Below are 22,218 nucleotides of genomic sequence, written 5' to 3'. Positions count from 1 at the left end.
GAAATTTAGAGTAGCCAGTTGTCTAATCTCCAGGTCTTTGGACTGTGGGAGGAAACTAGAGCACCCTGAGGAAACCCACGCAGGCACGGGGAGAACATGCAAACTCTCAACAGAAAAGTCGCAGTCAGTCACAAGGTTTGAACCCTGAGTCTTCTTGCTGTGAGGTGACAGTGCTAACTAGTGCACCACCATACCGTCCACTAAATACTATTTATATGCATTTTTTAAATAAACCATTGAATAATGCATTTTCATCGGACTCTGATAAAGCTAACTGCTGGGGAAGCTATCCATAATGTTCTTTCATAGAGCGAGAAATCTGTGGAATATATAATATTCTATCCACATTCACTGGATATGCACAATCGCGCGCTCTGATTGGCTACTCTACTACTAGGATATCAGCTCATATACCATGAGTAGAGAAAAACAAAGAGGCGGAGCGTGTTGCTGAACCAACCAAGGACGAAATAAAAACTCTACTCGAAAACAAAACTCCAAAACATACAAAAAAAGCAACAAAATATGGAATAAAAGTATTTGATTGTAAGAACATATCTTTTTTATTTTTCAAGAATTATTATTGCATTTTTCACAAATTACTACTGTCATTTCACCGGTTTGTTTACATTCTAAGCGGAAATGATTTTGTCGTATGTTTTGTATAAAGTTTTATTTATCGAATTTGCAAAAAATAAAAATAAAAATGCTCCATTTCTCAAAATCCAGTGAATGTGGATAGAATAAAACAGTTATTCCACTCAATCTCGTCATACACGGCTTATAGCTAACTCGGTGCTACGCGTCTCGTAGGCTATCAGCTCACGTACGACTTGATTTCATGGAATAACTGTTAAATATACTTGTTAATGTATTACATTTTTTACCATTAAATTCACAGAATGACCACTACTTGTAGTGAAATGCAAAAAAGAGAAACCTAATAAAGAGTAACATATTGCTGTCATGTCCACATGCATGGGCGCTCAGAGCGCACAGCAAACTGTAACTCGCGTTCAGGGCAATTATAGCTAATTGCCATGCACCTGTTCCAGATTAGAGTGCAATCACAGCGCATGCTTATAAGGACTCTCTGAACACATAAACTTTGCGAAGTATATGCGCTGTACCTAGTGTCTCACATTACCAAGCCTTTGTTTTATTGTATTGATATTCTGGATTCTGACTCTGTTTCTCTTGACTGCGTTTTGTCTCTGCCCTGGATATCCTGTTCATTCCTCGCCTGATTACTGCTTGTTGCACAACACTGATTTAGCATGACAATTTGGATCTGTTTGCCAGTATGTTTTTAAATAAAACTTTTCTAGCAATTACATCCGTCTATCACCTGCATTATCATGACAATTGCAATTAACTGAGTTAATATTTTTCAAAGTACAGTACAGGTGTTTCCAAAAAAAAAAATTATATTATTTGAGATGTAAGTATCCCAGAAACTACATAGTCTTCGAGGCAAATGAAACCGAACAGGCTTAATGTTGAGCAATATAAGATTTATTCCTCAAAATTTGAATGAGAAATTCAAAAGGTATGTGGATTCCATGAACGATTTCACAAATTTTCAATAGGCACGCCGCCTGACACACAGACAGCCTTCCTCTTTGAACTATTTGTGCCATGTTCAAATCTGCATTGCAGTTGGTGCATTTTTAGAGAATTCTCTCATAAATGCACGCTGCACAGTCTTGTTCGACTGTGTTCGAGCGTACTCTAACACACAAAACGCCTTTTCTTTTCCAGTGAATGGCATTTCTATACCTAAAAAGATAAAACCAAAAAAACATTAAACATAAAATTTTGACCTGTTTCCACACATGCTGTTAAAATTTCAGGTCAACTGAATGAGAACTGGCAAAGTTATTAGATTGTGAAATGATATCACATTTTTTGAAACACCCTGTACTTTTCCTCTCCCTTAGAATGAACGACTCATCTGAGCTTCAGGGGAAAGTTAACCATTTCAGCAACTTTGAGTGAATTACTCCTTGAAGATTATACTGCTAAAGCACTCACGTTATTGATCTTGAGTTTGCTCTTGTCCTGTTTCTGAAGATGTCCTGAGAGCTGGTATAGCACAGCCCGGCTGCGCCGCCGGTTAGCGTTGAAGCCCTGCGGCCGCGTAACCTTGTGAACCTCCAGTCCTGTCTCCTCATCTGAGCACAAAGCATGCTTTAAAATCACACATTTCATGATTTTATAAGAAAACTGTCAAATCTTAAAAAGCCACATAGGTGAACACAGAATATGGTCGTCAAATTTATAAATTTGAGCTCTTATAAACGCATGCAGTTTGCTGAATGTGGAGGAAGAAGAGTATAAAGGTTATAAAGATTCGTATTCACTACTTTGCAGTCATACAAGCTAAGTACATGGAAGATTAATAATGTCTGCACCAATTACTGAATAACTGAAATGACTGAGGTTATGTAACCGGTGCGAAGAAAGAACACGTGAAGAACTCAAAGTATTAAATTGGTTTCCACTTAAAAGCAAACTGATAGAGATAGCAGGGTGTACGTTTATTGCTGTCACATTCATTCTGCACTCTGCTATCTCTAAAGCCGCACTCATCTCCATTCTCCACTCAATTAAACTCACTTCAAATTCACTTCAACTCCTTCAGATCGAATCTGACCTAAAAAACATAATTAGTTTCCTTTCAAACCAGTCTTGTCCAAGGTTAGTGAACAAGACAGCTGTTGTGTGTGAAGTACGAAGTGTTTGTAAATCAGAAAGAAAGCCATCAGACAGAGTTCATCAGTTCTATGCAAGTAGTGTACAATGTGCTCGCTCTGTGTCTTTGAGGCAGCAAAGAGGATTCACCTCACTGAGCTTGATGTAAAAATCTGGAGAGCGCATCGGCTCGTCAGAGTAAAGCCATCTGGCCATCATCTTACCATTTACTTTGCGGAGCGGAACGGTCAAGTTCATTCAAATTTTAGCTAAATTGCTACAATAAATTACGCACCCACATATAGCTAAGTAGCTAGTCTAGGCGGGTTTGCAAATACAAATATCTAAATCCATCCATCCATTATCTGTAGCCTCTTATCCTGTACAGGGTCGCAGGCAAGCTGGAGCCTATCCCAGCTGACTGTGGGCAAGAGGTGGGGTACACCCTGGACAAGTCGCCAGATCATTGCAGGGCCAAATATCTAAATATAATATCTAAAACAAAGCTTATATAGGAAATTTTATCCAAAACAGATTTTTCACTTTTTTTCTTTACAAGAAGACAAACTCTCCTCCTCTTCCCTTCTTTACAAAGAATTTTTTTTACAAAACAAACATTTTATTTTACAAAACAGATTTTCCAGCAAAATATAGATTTAGACAAAATCTAGATCTATATATAAGACAAATATTTAAAATGTTTATATAATTAAGGGGAAGCCATGGACTAATGGTTAGAGAAGCAGCTTTGGGACCAAAAGGTTGCTGGTTTGATTCCCTGGACCAGCAAGACTGGCTGAAGTGCCCTTGAGCAAGGCACCTAACCCCCAACTGCTCTGGCAAGATTGGTAGCGTACCTTGTGTCTGACTAGCCAAAGAAAAGCTGATGACATGATCATCAGTTTGGGTGGTGCCTGACCAAAAATAAAAAAAATTAAGAACTAAAACAGGTTATCAAGGTCAACTTCGTATCCTGACTTGGTTATACAACTTAAAAGAAGTTGCCGAATATATTTGCAAAAATTCTTCTTAGGCTGTGTTCTAATATGGTCAGATATTCTGTTCCATATGTGAGAAAAATATATTTTTTTGGATGTCTGTTCTTGAATATACAGTGCCTTGCAAAAGTATTCATCCCCCTTGGTGTTTGTCCTGTTTTGTCGCATTACAAGCTGGAATTAAAATGGATTTAGCACCATTTGATTTACACAACATGCCTACAACTTTAAAGGTGCACATTGTTTTTTTTTTTTTATTGTGACACAAACAATAAGATGAAAAAAAAATAGAAATCTGGAGTGTGCATAGGTATTCATTCCCCCTTAAAGTCAATACTTTGTAGAGCCACCTTTTGCTGCAATTACAGCTGCTATTCTCTTGGGGTATGTCTCTATTAGCTTAGCACATCTAGCCACTGGGATTTTTGCCCATTCCTCAAGGCAAAACTGCTCCAACTCCTTCAAGTTAGATGGGTTACATTGGTGTACAGCAATCTTCAAGTTATGCCACAGATTCTCAATTGGATTGAGCTCTGGGCTTTGATTAGGCCATTCCAAAACATTAAAATGTTTCCCTTTAAACCACTGCAGTGTAGCTTTAGCAGTATGTTTAGGGTCATTGTCCTGCTGGAACATGAACCTTCGTCCCAGTCTCAAACCTCTGGCCGACTCAAACAGGTTTTCCTCCAGAATTGCCCTGTATTTCGTGCCATCCATCTTTCCTTCAGTCCTGACCAGCTTTCCTGTCCCTGCAGATGAAAAATATCCCCATAGCATGATGCTGCCACTACCATATTTCACTGTCGGAATGGTGTTCTCAGGGTGATGGGTTTACGCCACACATGGCATTTCCCATGATGGCCAAAAAGATCAATTTTAGTCTCATTTGACCAGAGAATCTTCTTCCATGTGTTTGGGGAGTCTGCCACATGCTGTTGGGCAAACTCCAAATGTGTTTTCTTCAGCAATGGCTTTTTTTCTGGCCACTCTTCCATAAAGCCCTGCTCTGTGGAGTGTACAGCTTAAAACTCATAGGCAACGGTTTTAATTTTATGCACATTTGAAACTTTATATGTTAAAAAACCCTCTGTAATTTTCTTCTGGTCCCAAGAAGTATTGATAATAAGTAATAATTAAAATAAGTTAGCGCGGATCGCGGCGAATTTCTGTTCGGCTATTTTTGTGACCACTTGGCGCATGACGTCATTTAAGCCAAACAAACTGCTTGAGTTGAGTCCACTTCAGTTTACTTACATTGCCATTCGGCTTGAGTGCAGACGCGCGTTCAGGAATTTCCAAAGAAAAACCCCATGCCTTATTGTTGTGCAGTGAACTGTAACAATGGAACCGGTTCAGGAAGAAGTTTTTACCTTTTTCCGAGAGATGAGAAGAGGCGGAGCGAGAGGATTGGCTTTTTCCAAAAGAGGTGAAGAGGCGGAGCAAGAGGGTTGGCTTTTTCAGAAAGAGGAGAAGAGGTGGAGAGAGTGGATTGTGCGCGTGTAGCCAGAGGGTTGTTTTTTTCCGGAAGAGGAGAAGAGGCGGAGAGAGTGGATTGTGTGCGTGAAACAAACTCAAGCAGTCAAAGAAACGGAGCAGCAACGCTCAAGCAAAAAGGAGAAGACTGGAAGTAAACATTTTTATTTTTGCTTGCAATTGACAAGTCAAGAATCCTGAGGGATCCTGTAGTCATTGTGGAAATGAGACAAAGGGATATTTCCTTGCTTAGAGTAGGCTATAAATAGTATAATGCCGCGGATGGCAGGCTAATGTGGCCTACCGGCGCACTGTCAAGTAATCATTAGCTATATCCACTAGGGAGGGCGGGTTAATTATTCTTCAAAGGGCTCTTATTTAGTATTACACCGAAAGTAGGAATTTATCATAACTACCAGGATAAATCGTTTGGGCGCGAGTCTGGTTGAGGTCCAGGGTCTCCGTGATCAGAGTCGACCGAGTCGCTGTCCGATTCCGAGGCCGCACGGCCAAACCAGTGAGCCACATTCACCAATTGCTTCGCAACGGCCATAGGTTCATACATATATGGTTTCACCTCTCGATATTCAATTTGGAGAGTTCCTACTCCAAAATCGCTATCGCTTTCAGACATTTTACACAACCTCTCACGACCAAAGTCCGTACACGTGTGCTCGGTTTGTAAGTAAACACAGAACTGCTCCCAGGTAAACACAGAGCTGGCTTAAATGACATCACGACGACGGTCCCCTGGTGGTGAAAGTGCGCATAAGTGAGATGTAAACAAACCTTCGGAAATTGGGCAAAACAGTATATTTTAACTGTTTTATTCAGTTTTAGGGTGCAAATTAGACACCAGGAAGATTGAATTCGCTTTTTGGGTCGTTCTTCTAGACAATAAAGTTGATATTCTACGTTTCACCTTGGACCATTGCCTATGACCTTTAAAGTGGTCCTATGGACAGATACTCCCATCTCCGCTGTGGATCTTTGCAGCTCCTTCAGTGTTATCTTTGGTGTCTTTGTTATAGCTCTGATTAAAGCTCTCCTTGCCCGGTCTGTGAGTTTTGGTGGGCGGCCTTCTCTTGTCAAGTTTGTAGTGGTGCAATGTTCTTCCCATTTTGCTATAATGGATTTAATGGCGCTCCCTGGGATATTCAAAGTTTGGGATATTTTTTATAACCCAACCCTGATCTATACTTCTCCACAACTTTGTCTCTGACCTGTTTGGAGGCTCCTTGGTTCTCATGTTGCTTGCTTAGTAGCGTTGCCAAGTCAGGGTCCTTCCAGAACAGGTTGATTTATACAGACATCATGTGACAGATCATGTGACCCTTTGATTGCACACAGGTGGATCTTAATCAACTAATTATGTGACTTATGAAGTGAATTGGTTGGACCAGCTCTTATTTAGGGGTTTCGTACGAAAGGGGGTGAATACCTATGCACACTCCAGATTTCTGTTTTTTTCATCTTAATTATTGTTTGTGTCACAATAAAACAACAATGTGCAGCTTTAAAGTAGTAGGCATGTTGTGTAAATCAAATGGTTCTAACCCTCCCAAAAATCTATTTTAATTCCAGCTTGTAATGCGACAAAACAGGACAAACACCAAGGGGGATGAATACTTTTGCAAGGCACTGTAGGAAATAGAGATTTTTCAAGGTTGATGACCTTGTGCTATAGGAATGAACTGAATCAACAAAAGATTCATCATTCAAAAATGATGGATATTTGAAGGAGCATGGTCATTTAGGCTACTGGAAACTACACAAAACTAGACAAGTGATTGATGCGGTTGGTGAGAAAAATTACAAGAAAAAAGCCTGTATGTGCAGCAGTGAACTGTATAAATCATCAAGTCAAAGGTTGTGTTCGAACATTTCACCTGTGAGTGTTGATAGTGTGATTATTTTTACACGTGGGTGCACAGTGCCATTTGTGTGGATCCCCTATAGCATTTTATGATGTTTTACAAAAGCGGAAGAAAAAAAAACAGAAAATGTGTCTCATCGTCTTGTCGGTTTCTGTTGAAAATTTAACATTGATATCTGGGATGAACACTGTGACTGTGTCAGATTTTGGATGGAAATGTCCCAGACTAGATCAAAGCCAAAGTCTAGATATGTTTGATATTGAATGTGAGAACTCAAGCTCAAAGGCTCAAATTCAAAAAGAAAAATGAACTGAGTAAATTAGCCTCAGTAGCCTAAATGAAAGAAGCACCATAGCCTTAGGCAGAAATGGAAGTGAGGGATGCAAATAAAAAGAGAGATGTTATTGTTCCAGTTTGGTCAGTAGTTATTTTCATTTACCTAAGGCTAAGCACAATTGACAATCATCTACACATCATACCCACTTGCACAAACTGACAAAATTTTGAACTGCATGATTTTAGTTTAAATTGAATGCAAGTATATTGATAAGTACTCTTAAATCAGGGTTGGTCATATATCCCAGTCAGCGGCTTATTTCCCAGACGGTGTCCAAAATATGATTTCCTGCACAAAGAAAAACTGAAATAATCTCCATAAAAATAATTATAGTAGTAAAAGAGCTGTTCAAAAAATGATCAGAGACTGAACTGGAAAAGGAAAAAAAACAACAGTGAAGGGGAGTGCTATAAAGATATATAAGGAATGTGGGTAAAGGTGAGAAAATAAGAGGAAGTAATGAAAGGAAAAAAGCCAGGAGGTACTTTTCTTGAGGCACCATAGGTGCTAAAAAAGGCACCTGGACTTGCTTGAAATTCTTGAAGACGTTTCACCTCTCATCCGAAAGGCTTCTTCACTTCAGTCTGACTAGTGGGGTGTTCCAGGTATTTATCCTCTAGTGGATCAAAAGCAACCCTAAGGAGAGTCGTTGAGGTCACATGGGTCGTTGACCCTCTCAGTTATCCTGTAGGTATTAGGATCACTGGAGGCCGGGTGTGAACAGTGTTAGCAGCCTAGAGGGTTGTTAGGGTGATATGTGAATTGTTGGCTCTCTCTGCCATCATTACCCCTTTTCCACCAAATCAGTTCCAGGGCTGGTTCGGGGCCAGTGCTGGTGCTGGTTCACAACTCGTTCAACTTGCGAGCCAGCTTAGAACCAGTTTGCTTTTCCATAGCTCGCGGTGCTAAGGGAAGCCACGTCATTACGTCGCTGTATACGTCAGTTACGTCGTTGTATACGTCAGTTACGTCGCTGTATACGTCAGTTACGTCGCTATGTTTACGTAAACCTTGGCGCGAATATCGAAGCAAAAACAACACGGAAGAAGCAGCAGTAGCAACAACAACAACAATAATAATAATGGATGACTTCGCGTTTGTACAGCTGCTGCTTCTCGTCGCTTAAGAATGGTGATCTTTCACGGTCTTGTTATTCTTGTTGGTCTTAACAACTCCGCCCCCCGCTGACATAAGTGGTTCTTTCCTCTGGCCCAGCAGAGAGTTGGTGCTAGCCTGGAACTGGTTTTTCTGGCCCCAGAGCCAGTTCTTTGCCAATGGAAACAGAAAACCCGGTTCCAAACTAAGCACTGGCCCCGAACCAGCCCTGGAACTGCTTTGGTGGAAAAGGGGCACATGTGAGTTGTTGAAGTCAGCTCAGTTTTGGTGTGGATGTGTATTCAGTTTTCTTCAGTCCTTGGCACACTTCCCAGAAAACTGAATACACATCCACACCAAAACTCAGCTGACTTCAATGACTCACATGATGGCAGAGAGAGCCAACGACTCTCAGCTCACCCTAACGACCCTCTAGGCTGCTAACACCATTCACACCCGGCCCCCAGGGACACAAACAACCTACAGGGTGACTGAGAGGGTCAACGACCCAGGTGACCTCAACGGCTCTCCTTAGGGTTGCTTTTGGTCCACTAGAGGATAAATACCTGGAACTCCCCACTAGTCGTTGGCCTAGTGGTTAGCGTGTCCGCCTCTCGATTGGGAAATGTACTTGCACTTGGGTCATACCAAAGACCATCATAAAAATGGTACTTACTGCCATCTGGCAAGGCACGCTACAATACAGATGTGAGTGGGGAAGTCAAACTCTTGTGGTTACTCGGGGACTAGTCCCCCACTGTAACCCTAGCTGTATAGGCGAGAGGCCGAGGGCTATAGAAACGGAGATTGCCGCTGCACCTATATGCCTTAAAGAGTTGGTTAGTACTGGGACAGGAGACTGCCTGGGAAGACCAGATTCTGGCATGAGAGGGACTTTGTTTTTTTTATCCCACTAGTCAGACAGAACTGAAGAAGCCTTTTGGATGAGAGGTGAAACATCTTCAAGGATTTCAAGCAAGTCTAGTTGCCTTCTTTAGCAGCTAGGGTTTACAATAACCTAGATGACTGAGAACCTTCACAGATGTATTTTCTTGGGGTAAATTTGATTGGATACAGCGGTTTAACACGTAAACCAAATGTACACGATGTGAGTGGTAAGATGGCGGCCAGATAGTTTCACTCACCTCTACAGCGGGGAATAGGCTATGAGCTCTCCAGATTTTATATAGAGCTCAGTGATTCACCTTCAGTAATTGCATTATACTGATCAAGCTTATGGTGGATCCAGTGCTAATCCCGGGAATACTGGGAGTCAGGAGGGAATACACCCTGGATGGGATGCCATGTATGCTCACATTCACACACTCATTCACACCTAGAGGCAGTATAGTGTAGCCCAGGGGTCTTCAATCCTATCCGCAAAGGGCCGGTGTAGCTGCAGGCTTTCATTACAGCCAAATTGGAGGCTCACTTGATTGTTGATTGGAGACGAGGGTGAAATGATTAAACAAGTGAAATCAGGTGTAGCTCCTGCTTGGTTGGAATGAAAGCCTGCAGCCACACTGGCCCTTTGTGGATAGGATTGAAGACCCCTGGTGTAGCCAATCCACTTACCGGCAAGATTCTATGAGTTGGGAGGAAACCCACGTGGAAAACATATGAAACTCTGTACAGGTAGTGAATAAGAACTCAGAATCGAACTGGGGAGCCTGGAGCTGTGAGGCAGCAACACTACCTACTGCACCACCAGGCCACCCCATCATCAAGCAGTGTTTCCCAAAGTAATCTTCAGAAAACACAGTTTTTGTTCTCTTCTCTCCCAGTTTTTCAGTATTTCTTGATGACGAGGTGAACACAAGGGGATTTAAAACTGCTCTAAATGTCTATCCACAATTGGTCAGTTTTATAGTAACATTTACAACAGTCAATTTAGTTCAGATTACATATCACATGCTGTGGCAGCGGGGGCGTGATCAACAGTGGCGTGCACAGATAGACACGAGGTGGTGCTCAAGCACCTGCCCCTCTGCCCTCTGTCCAAAAAAGTGCCCTTTTGAATTTTTTTTTTTTTTACAGTTTACTGAGGCCAATGTCGACATGATCTTTTAGAAAAGTCACGGCATTAAAAGCGTGTGTGAAAATAATGTCCCGATGTGTGCCCCCTCCGCACACACACCGGACCTCTGTCTCTCTTGCTCTGTCACGTGAACAAGCGTGCAGTGCATTCAATATGAGGTTGCAGCAGCATAGCGTCCTGGAAGCCACGGCCTTGTCGTAGCGCAGACAACACATCGGGCAGTCAGTCAGCTCTTCCCCTGCCCCACCAGCCAGGTAACACATGAATCGAGTGAAAATGTATTGTTTGCCCTCTAAGCCCAAGCTGTAATTATTTTGTCGTGAAGTAGCCCGTCGCATACAGAAACAACTGCACATAAGTATTATATTTTTTGCTAGACCATTTTCAGATTTAGGAAAACAAAAATTTCTTTTTCTATTTTGTTCAACTAGAGATTCCTGGCAAAGTCAAAAAGCCTTGATGTAATAAATTAACATTAAGTGGTTGTTTTACACCTTTAAAAACTAAAACAGGTCAGTGGCGACCTGAACACAAGAGGAGGGTTAAATCTCAGACTTTTATAATAAGATGTTCCACATGCGCAAAAAAGTGCCCTTTTTTCCCCCCAGAGCACTTGCCCCCCAAAATGTCTGTGCACGCCACTGATGATCAAGCGTCGGTTTGTGAATGGAGGGCAGGGCCAGGGAAGGTGAGTGGCAAAGTGATCTCACCTGTTGTTAACTGATGTTGTGTGTGTGTGTGTGTGTGTGTGTGTGTGTGTTTTCAGTAATGACAGAGCAGTGAAAAGGAGGTGGCATCCAAAGCGTGTGTGTAGAAGTAAAGTAACGCTGAAAAGCTATTTCAAGAATAAAAGAGACTGTGTTCAACATCATTTCCTGCCTGTCTGCGCTTCAGTATTCCACCCACCTCAGGGACATACTACACATGTATAGTGCCTTGCAAAAGTATTCATCCCCCTTGGTGTTTGTCCTGTTTTGTTGCATTACAAGCTGGAATTAAAATGAATTTTTGAGGGGTTAGCACCATTTGATTTACACAACATGCCTACAACTTTAAAGGCGAAAATTGTTGTTTTATTGTGACACAAACAATAATTAAGATGAAAAAACAGAAATCTGGAGTGTGCATAAATATTCACTCCCCAAAGTCAATACTTTGTAGAGCCACCTTTTGCTGCAATTACAGCTGCAAGTCTCTTGGGGTATGTCTCTATTAGCTTAGCACATCTAGCCACTGGGATTTTTGCCCACTCCTCAAGGCAAAACTGCTCCAACTCCTTCAAGTTAGATGGGTTGCGTTGGTGTACAGCAATCTTCAAGTTATGCCACAGATTCTCAATTTGATTGATGTCTGGGCTTTGATTAGGCCATTCCAAGACATTTAAATATTTCCCTTTAAACCACTCCAGTGTAGCTTTAGCAGTATGTTTAGGGTCATTGTCCTGTTGGAACGTGAACCTTCGTCCCAGTCTCAAACCTCTGGCCGACTAAAACAGGTTTTTCTCCAGAACTGCCCTGTGTTTAGTGCCATCTATCTTTCCTTCAGTCCTGACCAGCTTTCCTGTCCCTGCAGATGAAAAATATCCCCACAGCATGATGCTGCCACCATCATGCTTCACTATAGGAATGGTGTTCTCAAGGTGTTGGGTTTGCGCCACATGTGGCATTTACCATGATGGCCAAAAAGTTCAATTTTTGTCTCATTTGACCAGAGAATCTTCTTCCATGTGTTTCGGGAGTCTGCGACATGCTGTTGGGCAAACTCCAAATGTGTTTTCTTCAGCAATGGCTTTTTTTCTGGCCACTCTTCCATAAAGCCCCGCTCTGTGGAGTGTACGGCTTAAAGTGGTCCTATGGACAGATACTCCCATCTCCACTGTGGATCTTTGCAGCTCCTTCAGTGTTATCTTTGGTGTCTTTGTTGCATCTCTGATTAATGCCCTCCTTGCCCGGTCTGTGAGTTTTGGTGGGTGGCCTTCTCTTGTCAGGTTTGTAGTGGTGATATATTCTTTCCATTTTGCTATAATGGATTTAATGGTGCTCTGTGGGATATTCAAAGTTTGGGATATTTTTTATAACCCAACCCTGATCTATACTTCTCCACAACTTTGTCTCTGACCTGTTTGGAGGCTCCTTGGTTTTCCTGTTGCTTGCTTAGTAGTGTTGCAGAGTCAGGGTCCTTCCAGAACAGGTTGATTTATACAGACATCATGTGACAGATCATGTGACACTTTGATTGCACACAGGTGGATCTTAATCAACTAATTATGTGACTTATGAAGTGAATTGGTTGGACCAGCTCTTATTTAGGGGCTTCATACGAAAGGGGGTGAATACCTATGCACACTCCAGATTTCTGTTTTTTTTTTTAAATCTTAATAATTGTTTGTGTCACAATAAAACAACAATTTGCACCTTTAAAGTTGTAGGCATATTGTGTAAATCAAATGGTTCTAACCCTCAGTATCCATTTTAATTCCAGCTTGTAATGCGACAAAACAGGACAAAACACCAACGGGGATGAATACTTTGGCAAGACACTGTAAATTTATTTGATATGGTTTGTGAGGCATCTGTTAGCAAACTAGCGAACTCTTTGGTTTAGTTACACAGCGTGCTGATGTCACATGTTATCGTAAATGTGATTCGAAGAGTTCATTCGAAATGAAGGTCCTTAGAAGATGCCTTTTGTTGAAAATCCTGCCTTATGAGACACCTGTCTATTACGGCAGCGAGGCAACGAGGCAGCAACCTTCCGTTTCGAACACAGCCACAGCACAATGGTAGACAGCTGCTATAGCTGCGTTTTTGACGACTGGGAGCTGGCAGGACAATCCATGTAGAAAATATTTTCCTACAATTCTGCAAGTAACAAATGATACTGCATAAGAATGATGTTCTGAAAATATGAGATGTGAATTCACAGTGTTTGGTTTTATTGATAGTCTCGGCTTCCTGCAAGCAGAATCAGATATCATGTGTGAAGAATGTTATTCCCCGTACTTTTATTTATTCTGACTAAAAGGGGGAACGGAATACTGGAGCAGAAATTCAAAAATACGTTTCTCTTGAGAGTGAACGAAAATGAAAAATAAATTGGAAATTATTTTGTTTTATACCACTGTGTGCTTTAATTCTCGAATCCAATTGGTCAGAAGGTGTGCATTATTTTTGCATTTCTCAGGCAGTAGTTCTGGCTGTAATGTGAAAGATAGGTTATGTGGTCAGGTGATGTGCAGGGGTTGATGGGTATCGTAGCCGTGTATCGTATTCCATGGTCACAACCATGACATTTGGGAATAGTAGGCTACCTTGGATGCATGTTTGTGTGGATGCTCACCCATCTCAGGACACTGTTCTTCATCCTGGTCCTTCTTATTGTCTGTGATGTCTTTATGGGACACGAGGAACAGCACGACCTCTCCTTTCTCATTCTTAATGGGCACGATATCCAGCAGACACCAGAACTGAGTACCTGCCAATTAGAGAGATTTTTACAGCTTCGTTTTTTAACAGCTGCTCATTAACACACACCAGAACGCATGAGAACATGCTACAAGCTTGACACATGAAGCATGTGAGAGAAAATCTCTAAATCAATTAATCCCTTAGATATCTATATCTGCCTCTCTCTCTCTCTCTCTCTCTCTCGCATAAACACACACTTAAAATCAACTCTATCTTAGACACATGCAAAGAAACCCTGTCGAGTAAAGATACCTTCAATAAGAATGAAACTAAATGTTACTTCATTTAAAAATACTATAAAGAGCAGTAAACAGTAATAAATGAAACAAAGCCAGTATCTGGTGTGACGGCACATTGCTAAAAAAATACAGCAGTCTCAGGTCCAGTGAGAGTGCAGGTTTATAAAGAAATGAGCTGTAGGTTTTACTGAGCATCTTACAGAACCAGCCGCAGTTCTTCTGGACACTTTGACTGTCGCGCTTGCTTCTTAATTTTGCACCAAAACCCAGCGGCCTTCATTATCTCATCTCATCTCATTATCTGTAGCCGCTTTATCCTGTTCTACAGGGTCGCAGGCAAGCTGGAGCCTATCCCAGCTGACTACGGGCGAAAGGCGGGGTACACCCTGGACAAGTCGCCAGGTCATCACAGGGCTGACACATAGACAACCATTCACACTCACATTCACACCTACGGTCAATTTAGAGTCACCAGTTAACCTAACCTGCATGTCTTTGGACTGTGGGGGAAACCGGAGCACCCGGAGGAAACCCACACGGACACGGGGAGAACATGCAAACTCCGCACAGAAAGGCCCTCGCCGGCCACGGGGCTCGAACCCGGACCTTCTTGCTGTAAGGCGACAGTGCTAACCACTACACCACCGTGCCGCCCGCTTTAGGAAGATCTCAGTATTTATTCTAATTTTATGTTCTTATAGTATTTTTCAGTAACTGTTGGACCAAATTTTACACTCGGATCCAAGATGTAATTCAGCATAGTTGCATGTTGATTTACATTTTATAGTTTTAATAAGTAGAATCTTTATTTCCTTTTACTGTTATAAAATTATTCCCTTTATGCGCTTACGCCTCTGCATTTAATTTTGTGCTGAAAAACTGTTTGGAAACCTAAAATGTTTTTGCACTTACTTGATAATAAAGAAGTAATTCAATAAAAAAAAACTATAACAAAATTTGTATTAAATAAACAGGGTGCCTAAGACTTTTGCAAAGCTCTGTACTTTGGGTGAAACTGAAACCAAAATGGAAAAGGAAGCGGTGCAGTATTTTGACAGTTACAGTCCTTATACTGAAGATCGCAGCAGTCGTGCAGATCCCTGTGTCTCACCTGCTGACCTCAGAGCTGCTCATTAGTTGGATAGAAACCTGTGTCATTCTGAACAGGGCTCTAAGTGAAGGTGATGAAGACCAAATGTTTCTTAGAGAATATCATGGGGGACAAATCACTCTAAAACTCACTCTGTGTGTGTGTGTGTGTGTGTGTGTGTGTGTGTGTGTGTGTGTGTGTGTACTTGTACTTGCTATGTATTAAGGATATTCTGTTTTTTTCACCAATAGAGTGAGTAAATTTTTGGAAGTGAGGACATTTTGGCTGGTCCTCACTTTTTCAAGGGGCTGTGTGAGGGTTAAGGCTTAGTTTTAGGTCTCAGGTTAGAATTAGTTTTAGGTTAGGGTTAGGGTCAGGTTTGGGGTTAGCTGTGATGGTTAAGGTTAGTGTCAAGGGATAGGGAATGCACACTGTAAACTCGCTATATAACGAACTCCTTGGGGGACGTCCAAATAGTTCATTTCCTGAAAAGTTCGTAATACTGAAATGGACCCACTTGTCACACTCATGTTATATGCAAAATATTAGGCACATTCTCCTTATCACTAGTTTCTCCTTCTGAGTCACTATGGCAGTTCATTGACTCTATCCAGCCAAAGATTAACTCGAGTAAGTGTAAATATTTCTTCTAGTCTATTTCTGATAAGCAGATCGGTTGATAGGCGTGCGCTGTAGTGTATACACAGGAAAAATGACTGAGCATTTTTTCCAAAGTCAAAAGTATTTTCCTCAAAAATAGTTAATTTTGCTCTATTTTGAGTTTAGAGAGTAAAATTTGGAGTTGGAGTGGGAGCAAAATTACAGAGTAATTGTGTAACAGAGTAAAAGAGTTAGTTGTGGCTCTAAACGGAATAAAATAGTACAAGAGTTAATCTCAAGACACACTGAATCGAGTCAAATACCAAAATAAAGTCAAATACCAGATAAATGAAGCTGTTGTAAAAAGCAGTTTTAGAACTGTGTTGAAATGTGTGAAAAAATATGACCTGACCCATTGTGATTTGACCTGATCAGATTAAGAGTTGGCAGTGGGAGGGGTTTTCACTCTTCTCTTTGAATGGAATGGAAATTTTTACTCTTCTCATTGAATACCTCTCCCACTGCCAACCCCTTTATCCCAAAACAATAGGACATAATTTTTTTGATGGTCAGTTAATTGTCCAAATCAGTGGAGCAGATTTAAGTTTTTGTGCTTGATCCATTCCTAAGACTAAACTGAATCACCTCAAGTGACCAAAACAGTTCGACACAACGGGTAAGATCATGTTTTTTCACACATTCCAACACGGTTCTAAAACTGCTTTTTACAACATCTTCATCTCATCTCATCTCATTATCTCTAGCCGCTTTATCCTGTTCTACAGGGTCGCAGGCAAGCTGGAGCCTATCCCAGCTGACTACGGGCGAAAGGCGGGGTACACCCTGGACAAGTCGCCAGGTCATCACAGGGCTGACACATAGTCACAGACAACCATTCACACTCACATTCACACCTACAGTCAATTTAGAGTCACCAGTTAACCTAACCTGCATGTCTTTGGACTGTGGGGGAAACCGGAGCACCCGGAGGAAACCCACGCGGACACGGGGAGAACATGCAAACTCCACACAGAAAGGCCCTTGCCGGCCACGGGGCTCGAACCCAGACCTTCTTGCGGTGAGGTGACAGCGCTAACCACTACACCACCGTGCCGCCCTGCATCTTCATTTATTTGTTTTTTTTTCAAAGGACAATCATGACATACAGACTACATAGGTATTATCGTAGCTGAACTTGTGCTGAATACAAAAAAGTCATATGACTTTGAAAATACCACTTAGATTTGTTGAAATTGACAACAAAATCAGAGCATAGCAAACTCAGAGTTCCAGAAAAGACCCTCAGACCCCAGAGGGTCTTTAGTGGTATCAGCAGTCAATTTGTCCTTTTATCAATCCTTTGATCACCGTTCTCGATAAGTGTTTGTGATTGACACTTAAGTGAGGCTCATTAAGCGTTTGTTTTATGGCGTTAACATGTATTGTTAACCTGACTACAGACGTGATTCCTTATTGTTTGTCTCTGGTGGGAAGAGGACCGCATGGCTCAGAGTGTTATATAAGCGGGTGAATGACTGATGGAATTGCAGGAAGAGTGTTTATTTACAAACAGGCAGGCAAACAGTTCAAAAGCGTAAGACAAAGGCAGGGTCGTGAAATGGACAATGGCCAAGCGAGGCACTAACAGAATGACGGAGGCAAAGACAAAAGGCAGAGTCCAAATACACAAAAAGTCAAACCCAGAATGGCAATACACAAATACAAGGCTGATACACTAGGTACAATGCGTACACTTCAAATTTGTCTGTTTAGAGAATCTTAATAAACGTGCTGTGATTGCGCTGTAATCCGGAACAGGTGCACAGTAATTAGTCCTAATGGCGCTGCGTGCTCCAAGTGCCAACGCGTGTAGACGTGAAACAGTGATTTTTTTTTTAAGACACTAACTCATTGTCACTAAAAGTGGGGGACACAAACTTAGTTTGTTATATGCAAAAGTTCGTAGTAAAAGAGTTTGTTATAGTGAGGTTGCAGTGTATTATGTGAATGAGGTTCCCCACAAAGATGGAAGTACAAGAATGTGTGTGTGTTTTTTATGGAAAAAAATGAGATAAAAGCATCTTCAGCTTAGAAAACTGTCAAATTGAATGTTTCAACAATACAACTGTTACAACACATACAGCGACAGTAAGTTGTCTGGGTGCAAAAACTGAGCTGTTTAAATCAATAAAAGTGATTTTTTTTCTTTCTTGAAAATGAACCACATCAATAAGCATGAGCAGCGGTGTCTGATTTAAAATAGCATAGCACGCTCTAGGGCTGGGTAATGACCCAAAAATACATCATGCAAGTAAAAGACATTTTCAAGGTAAGTTATTTCATCATTCCAATCATAACACATTTCATAACCATCACATAAATATTTTATAAAGCAATACTGGAGGATACCTTATGCTAAAACCTGTGAGAAGACAATTTTTTAAAAATAAAGAATATTACTTTGTCTTTATGTGCAAAAGAGAATAGAGAAGATTCTTCAGCTATCATCAGCTTTTAATCTTTCATAAAGTGTCCGCCTGTTAAATTACCTATAAAGGGAATGATATGTTATTTATATAAGTGCAATGAAAAGTCACTGCTCTTTACCTGAAGTGCTGAAAAGAAAGCAAAATGAATGACTTTAACATAAACGGTAATCAAGTTCTTATTTATTTATTCACAGATGTTAATACGCATTGCTCCTTTGACTTTCTCAAAGTGTCAGCAAAAAAACACATCACTAATATGCGAGATAAAGATAGCTACAATTAACAGTGTCTATGTTTACATGCAGCTGAATAATCAGTTAAAGGGATAGTTCGGGATTTTTGACATGAATCTATATGGTATCCCCGTCAGCAGTGTCGTGCATCCACACTGACTTACCCCCGACAGTGTTCTGTGAGCCTAGATATTGTACAGTGTTGGTCAGTGCACAAGTAGTTCCGGCAGGTTTCCTGGGGTCTGCAAAGTAACACGTTTTTCTTCTCAAAACAGCTCGTGTTCGAATGAGTGATTTATTAGCATAACAAAACCCTTGTAGTCCAAAAAGTCACACCTTGTAATTGCTTGGGGCTACTTTCTCTCAATAGCGATCAGTGCGCGCTGTCACTGTTAACAGTTGTGTGCGAGCTAGCCAACAACTTTCATTAGTTGTTCGACAGTGTTTAGCAGCAGCAAATTGCTTTCCTCCTCAGTATACAAGTGCGCTTCCATGGCAGGGAAAAAGAAACTACCACTGCTGCCTATGTAGTGCCCTATTTATACAAATAGGAGTCATTCAGGATTCAGCCATGACACGGAGCAAAAACATGGCTGAATCCTGAATGACTCCTATTTGTATAAATAGGGCACTACATAGGCAGCAGTGGTAGTTTCTTTTTCCCTGCCATGGAAGCGCACTTGTATACTGAGGAGGAAAGCAATTTGCTGCTGCTAAACACTGTCGAACAACTAATGAAAGTTGTTGGCTAGCTCGCACACAACTGTTAACAGTGACAGCGCGCACTGATCGCTATTGAGAGAAAGTAGCCCCAAGCAATTACAAGGTGTGACTTTTTGGACTACAAGGGTTTTGTTATGCTAATAAATCACTCATTCGAACACGAGCTGTTTTGAGAAGAAAAACGTGTTACTTTGCAGACCCCAGGAAACCTGCCGGAACTACTTGTGCACTGACCAACACTGTACAATATCTAGGCTCACAGAACACTGTCGGGGGTAAGTCAGTGTGGATGCACGACACTGCTGACGGGGATACCATATAGATTCATGTCAAAAATCCCGAACTATCCCTTTAATAATTTGACAGATAATAATGATAATAATAATAATGTCTGTAGAAGTTCAACCTCTCCTCCATGTGGAGCGGACTGGGCAACGCAATCATAACAAACCAGTTATGAGGGCGGCTAAAGAGGCTCTGACAGTCCACTTCTAAAATGGCAGAAAAACCAATCAGATTACCATACCGCATCGGTCAAACTCTACCCAACATGCAATCGAGGATCACCACACCGAGGATATCCCTCACAGAGGCCCTCAAGTTGCACCAACTGAAAATCGCTGAAAGCCAACCAGAACTAAATGGTCTAGTGAAGAGTACAAAGATGTAATGGAAGCATACGTCAAAGCTCTGATAAATAAGAAACAAAAACAACATCAGTACATCATGAAGGTACCAAATTCAGAAGAGAGCTAAACACACCAGAAATTGAAATAGTGGAGAACAAGCCAGGCACCATCTATGCTCGAAGAACAAAATTGAGAGCTGAACATCAAGCTTTAGAACAACTAAAGAATAAATGGAAAGAAAAACCTTTACATGGATGATACCCAAAATGAGTCAGTCACTGACAGAGATGTTGATCAAGCCCAAACAAACCAATGGCTATGAACAGCTGGCCTAAAATCTGAAACGGAAGGGTTTATTATTGCAGCTCAAGACCAGTGCATCAAGACAAATTATTATCGGAGCAGGATCTTGAAAGACGGTACCGACCCAATGTGTAGGATATGCAATAAACAACAAGAGACAAAAGACCATTTAGGACGTATTCACACCTACGTTGTTTGGTCCGGACCAAACGACCAAACGAACCAAATTTCCCTTGGTTCGGACCTTTTGGGTTGGTCTGAATACAAACCACCGAACTCTGGTCCGGACCAAACAAGCGGACCGAGACCGAGCTGCAAGGTCGGACTCAGTCCGGACCAAAGGAACCCTGGTGCGGACCTTTTGGAGGTGTGAAAGCAGACCGGACCTAATCTGACAGTTTTGCTTTTTTGTACCTCGGGAGCTTCCGTCGTTTGTCGAGCATTATGGGAAACAGAGTCTTGACACTCCACCGCAAAGTGCAAACACTGTTTCGGTTGTTAAGGGAACCTTACAACAGTCGTTCAGTCATTCAGACCAGTGGTAGGCTAGACTACAGAGTACAAAAAATGAGTAGGGGGCAAACGTGGGCCGAGGAAGAAACGCGTACCCTTGTGGATATATGGGCAGATGTCCACATATCTGAGCTTTTGGAGAGAACACACAAAAATGCCGACGTGTTTGCTGTATTCAGTGAGAAAATGAAGGAAAAGGGGTTCACACGCTCCCCAGAACAATGTCGGCTAAAAGTGAAGAAACTCCGTCAGACCTACATTAAAATCAGGGACATTCTTTCAAAAAGTGGTGGTACTAGCGACGCAAAAAAGAAATTCATCTATTGCGTGAAGAGCCAGAACTGTCACAACATGATGTGCGCTCATCAGCGCTATCCTCCGTAGCCGCCTTGCCCTTTGTCGTCGTCGTTGATAAATTACTTGTACAACAGCATAGTAATCGCACAATTGTGAAAACAGTAAAAACTGGAAAAAACATATAGCTTTGATGACATTAAAAATAATAACAGCACGGAAAGCCTCCATGACTACTTTTGAACTTAACGCTTTGTGCGCATGTCGTCTCTGACCAATAGCTGAACGACCTCAGGGCGCGTGGCTTTGTTGACAGATTTTGGTCCGCTTACTAAAATGTACAGTGTGAAAGCGAACCGCACCAAAATGAAAAAATAAAAAAAACATTTGGTTCGGACCAAAGCAAGTGAACTATCGAACTATCCTGGTCTGAATACACCCTTAGTCTCTGGATGCTCAAAATTAGCCAAAACAGAATACGTACAAAAGCATAACAAAGCCACAGCATACCTCCACTGGGCTTTATATAATGTCAGCATTATAACATCAGAGTCAAAGACAAATACTATGAACATGAGCCATTAACTGTAACGGAAAACGATGAAGCTACGATACTCTGGGACATGTCAATCCAAACTGATAAAGAAATTAAGGCCAACAGACCAGATATAGTAGTGAAGGACAAGAAGGAAAGAGTTTGTCTGCTCATTGATATGTCTGTCCCCACCGAAAGAAACACTTCTCTAAAACCTACAGAAAAAACTCTCCAAATACAAAGATCTAGAAATAGAAATTGAGAGAATGTGGGGTATGAAGTCCACAACCATACCAGTGGTAATAGGTGCTCTCGGTCTGGTCAAGGAAGGGATTGAAAAAATACACCAACAAAATCCCTGGAAACATCAAGATACAAGAAATTCAGAGGATCGTCCTCCTCGTCCTCCACTGTTCATATATTAATGAGGACCTTATCTATCACGTAGATCCATCACACCCTCATGGTAGCCCAAAGTCCAAGAGATGGACTCGGCTCTGTGCGCAAACAGAACAGGACATTAAAGGAGAACTGAACGCAAATTTTTTATTATCAAAATTCTATTTATGTCATTTTATTAAATATCGGAAT

At 41.4% G+C, this 22,218-nt stretch overlaps 1 protein-coding gene across 1 annotated transcript in view; it reads right to left on the bottom strand.

The window, feature by feature from the left end:
* Positions 1 to 22,218, bottom strand: part of kcnh3 (potassium voltage-gated channel, subfamily H (eag-related), member 3) — a 492,909-nt gene that overhangs the window by 139,518 nt on the left and 331,173 nt on the right. Inside the window, exons 3-4 of the mRNA XM_060929349.1 lie at positions 13,852 to 13,986; positions 2,035 to 2,174 (exon numbers count right to left, since the gene is read on the bottom strand). Coding sequence (XP_060785332.1) covers positions 2,035 to 2,174; positions 13,852 to 13,986 — 275 coding nt within the window. The remainder of the gene's footprint in view (positions 1 to 2,034; positions 2,175 to 13,851; positions 13,987 to 22,218) is intronic.

Source organism: Neoarius graeffei, chromosome 9 (assembly GCF_027579695.1).
Source record: "Neoarius graeffei isolate fNeoGra1 chromosome 9, fNeoGra1.pri, whole genome shotgun sequence".
Taxonomy (NCBI): domain Eukaryota; kingdom Metazoa; phylum Chordata; class Actinopteri; order Siluriformes; family Ariidae; genus Neoarius; species Neoarius graeffei.
This window is presented reverse-complemented; position numbering and strand designations above follow the sequence as displayed.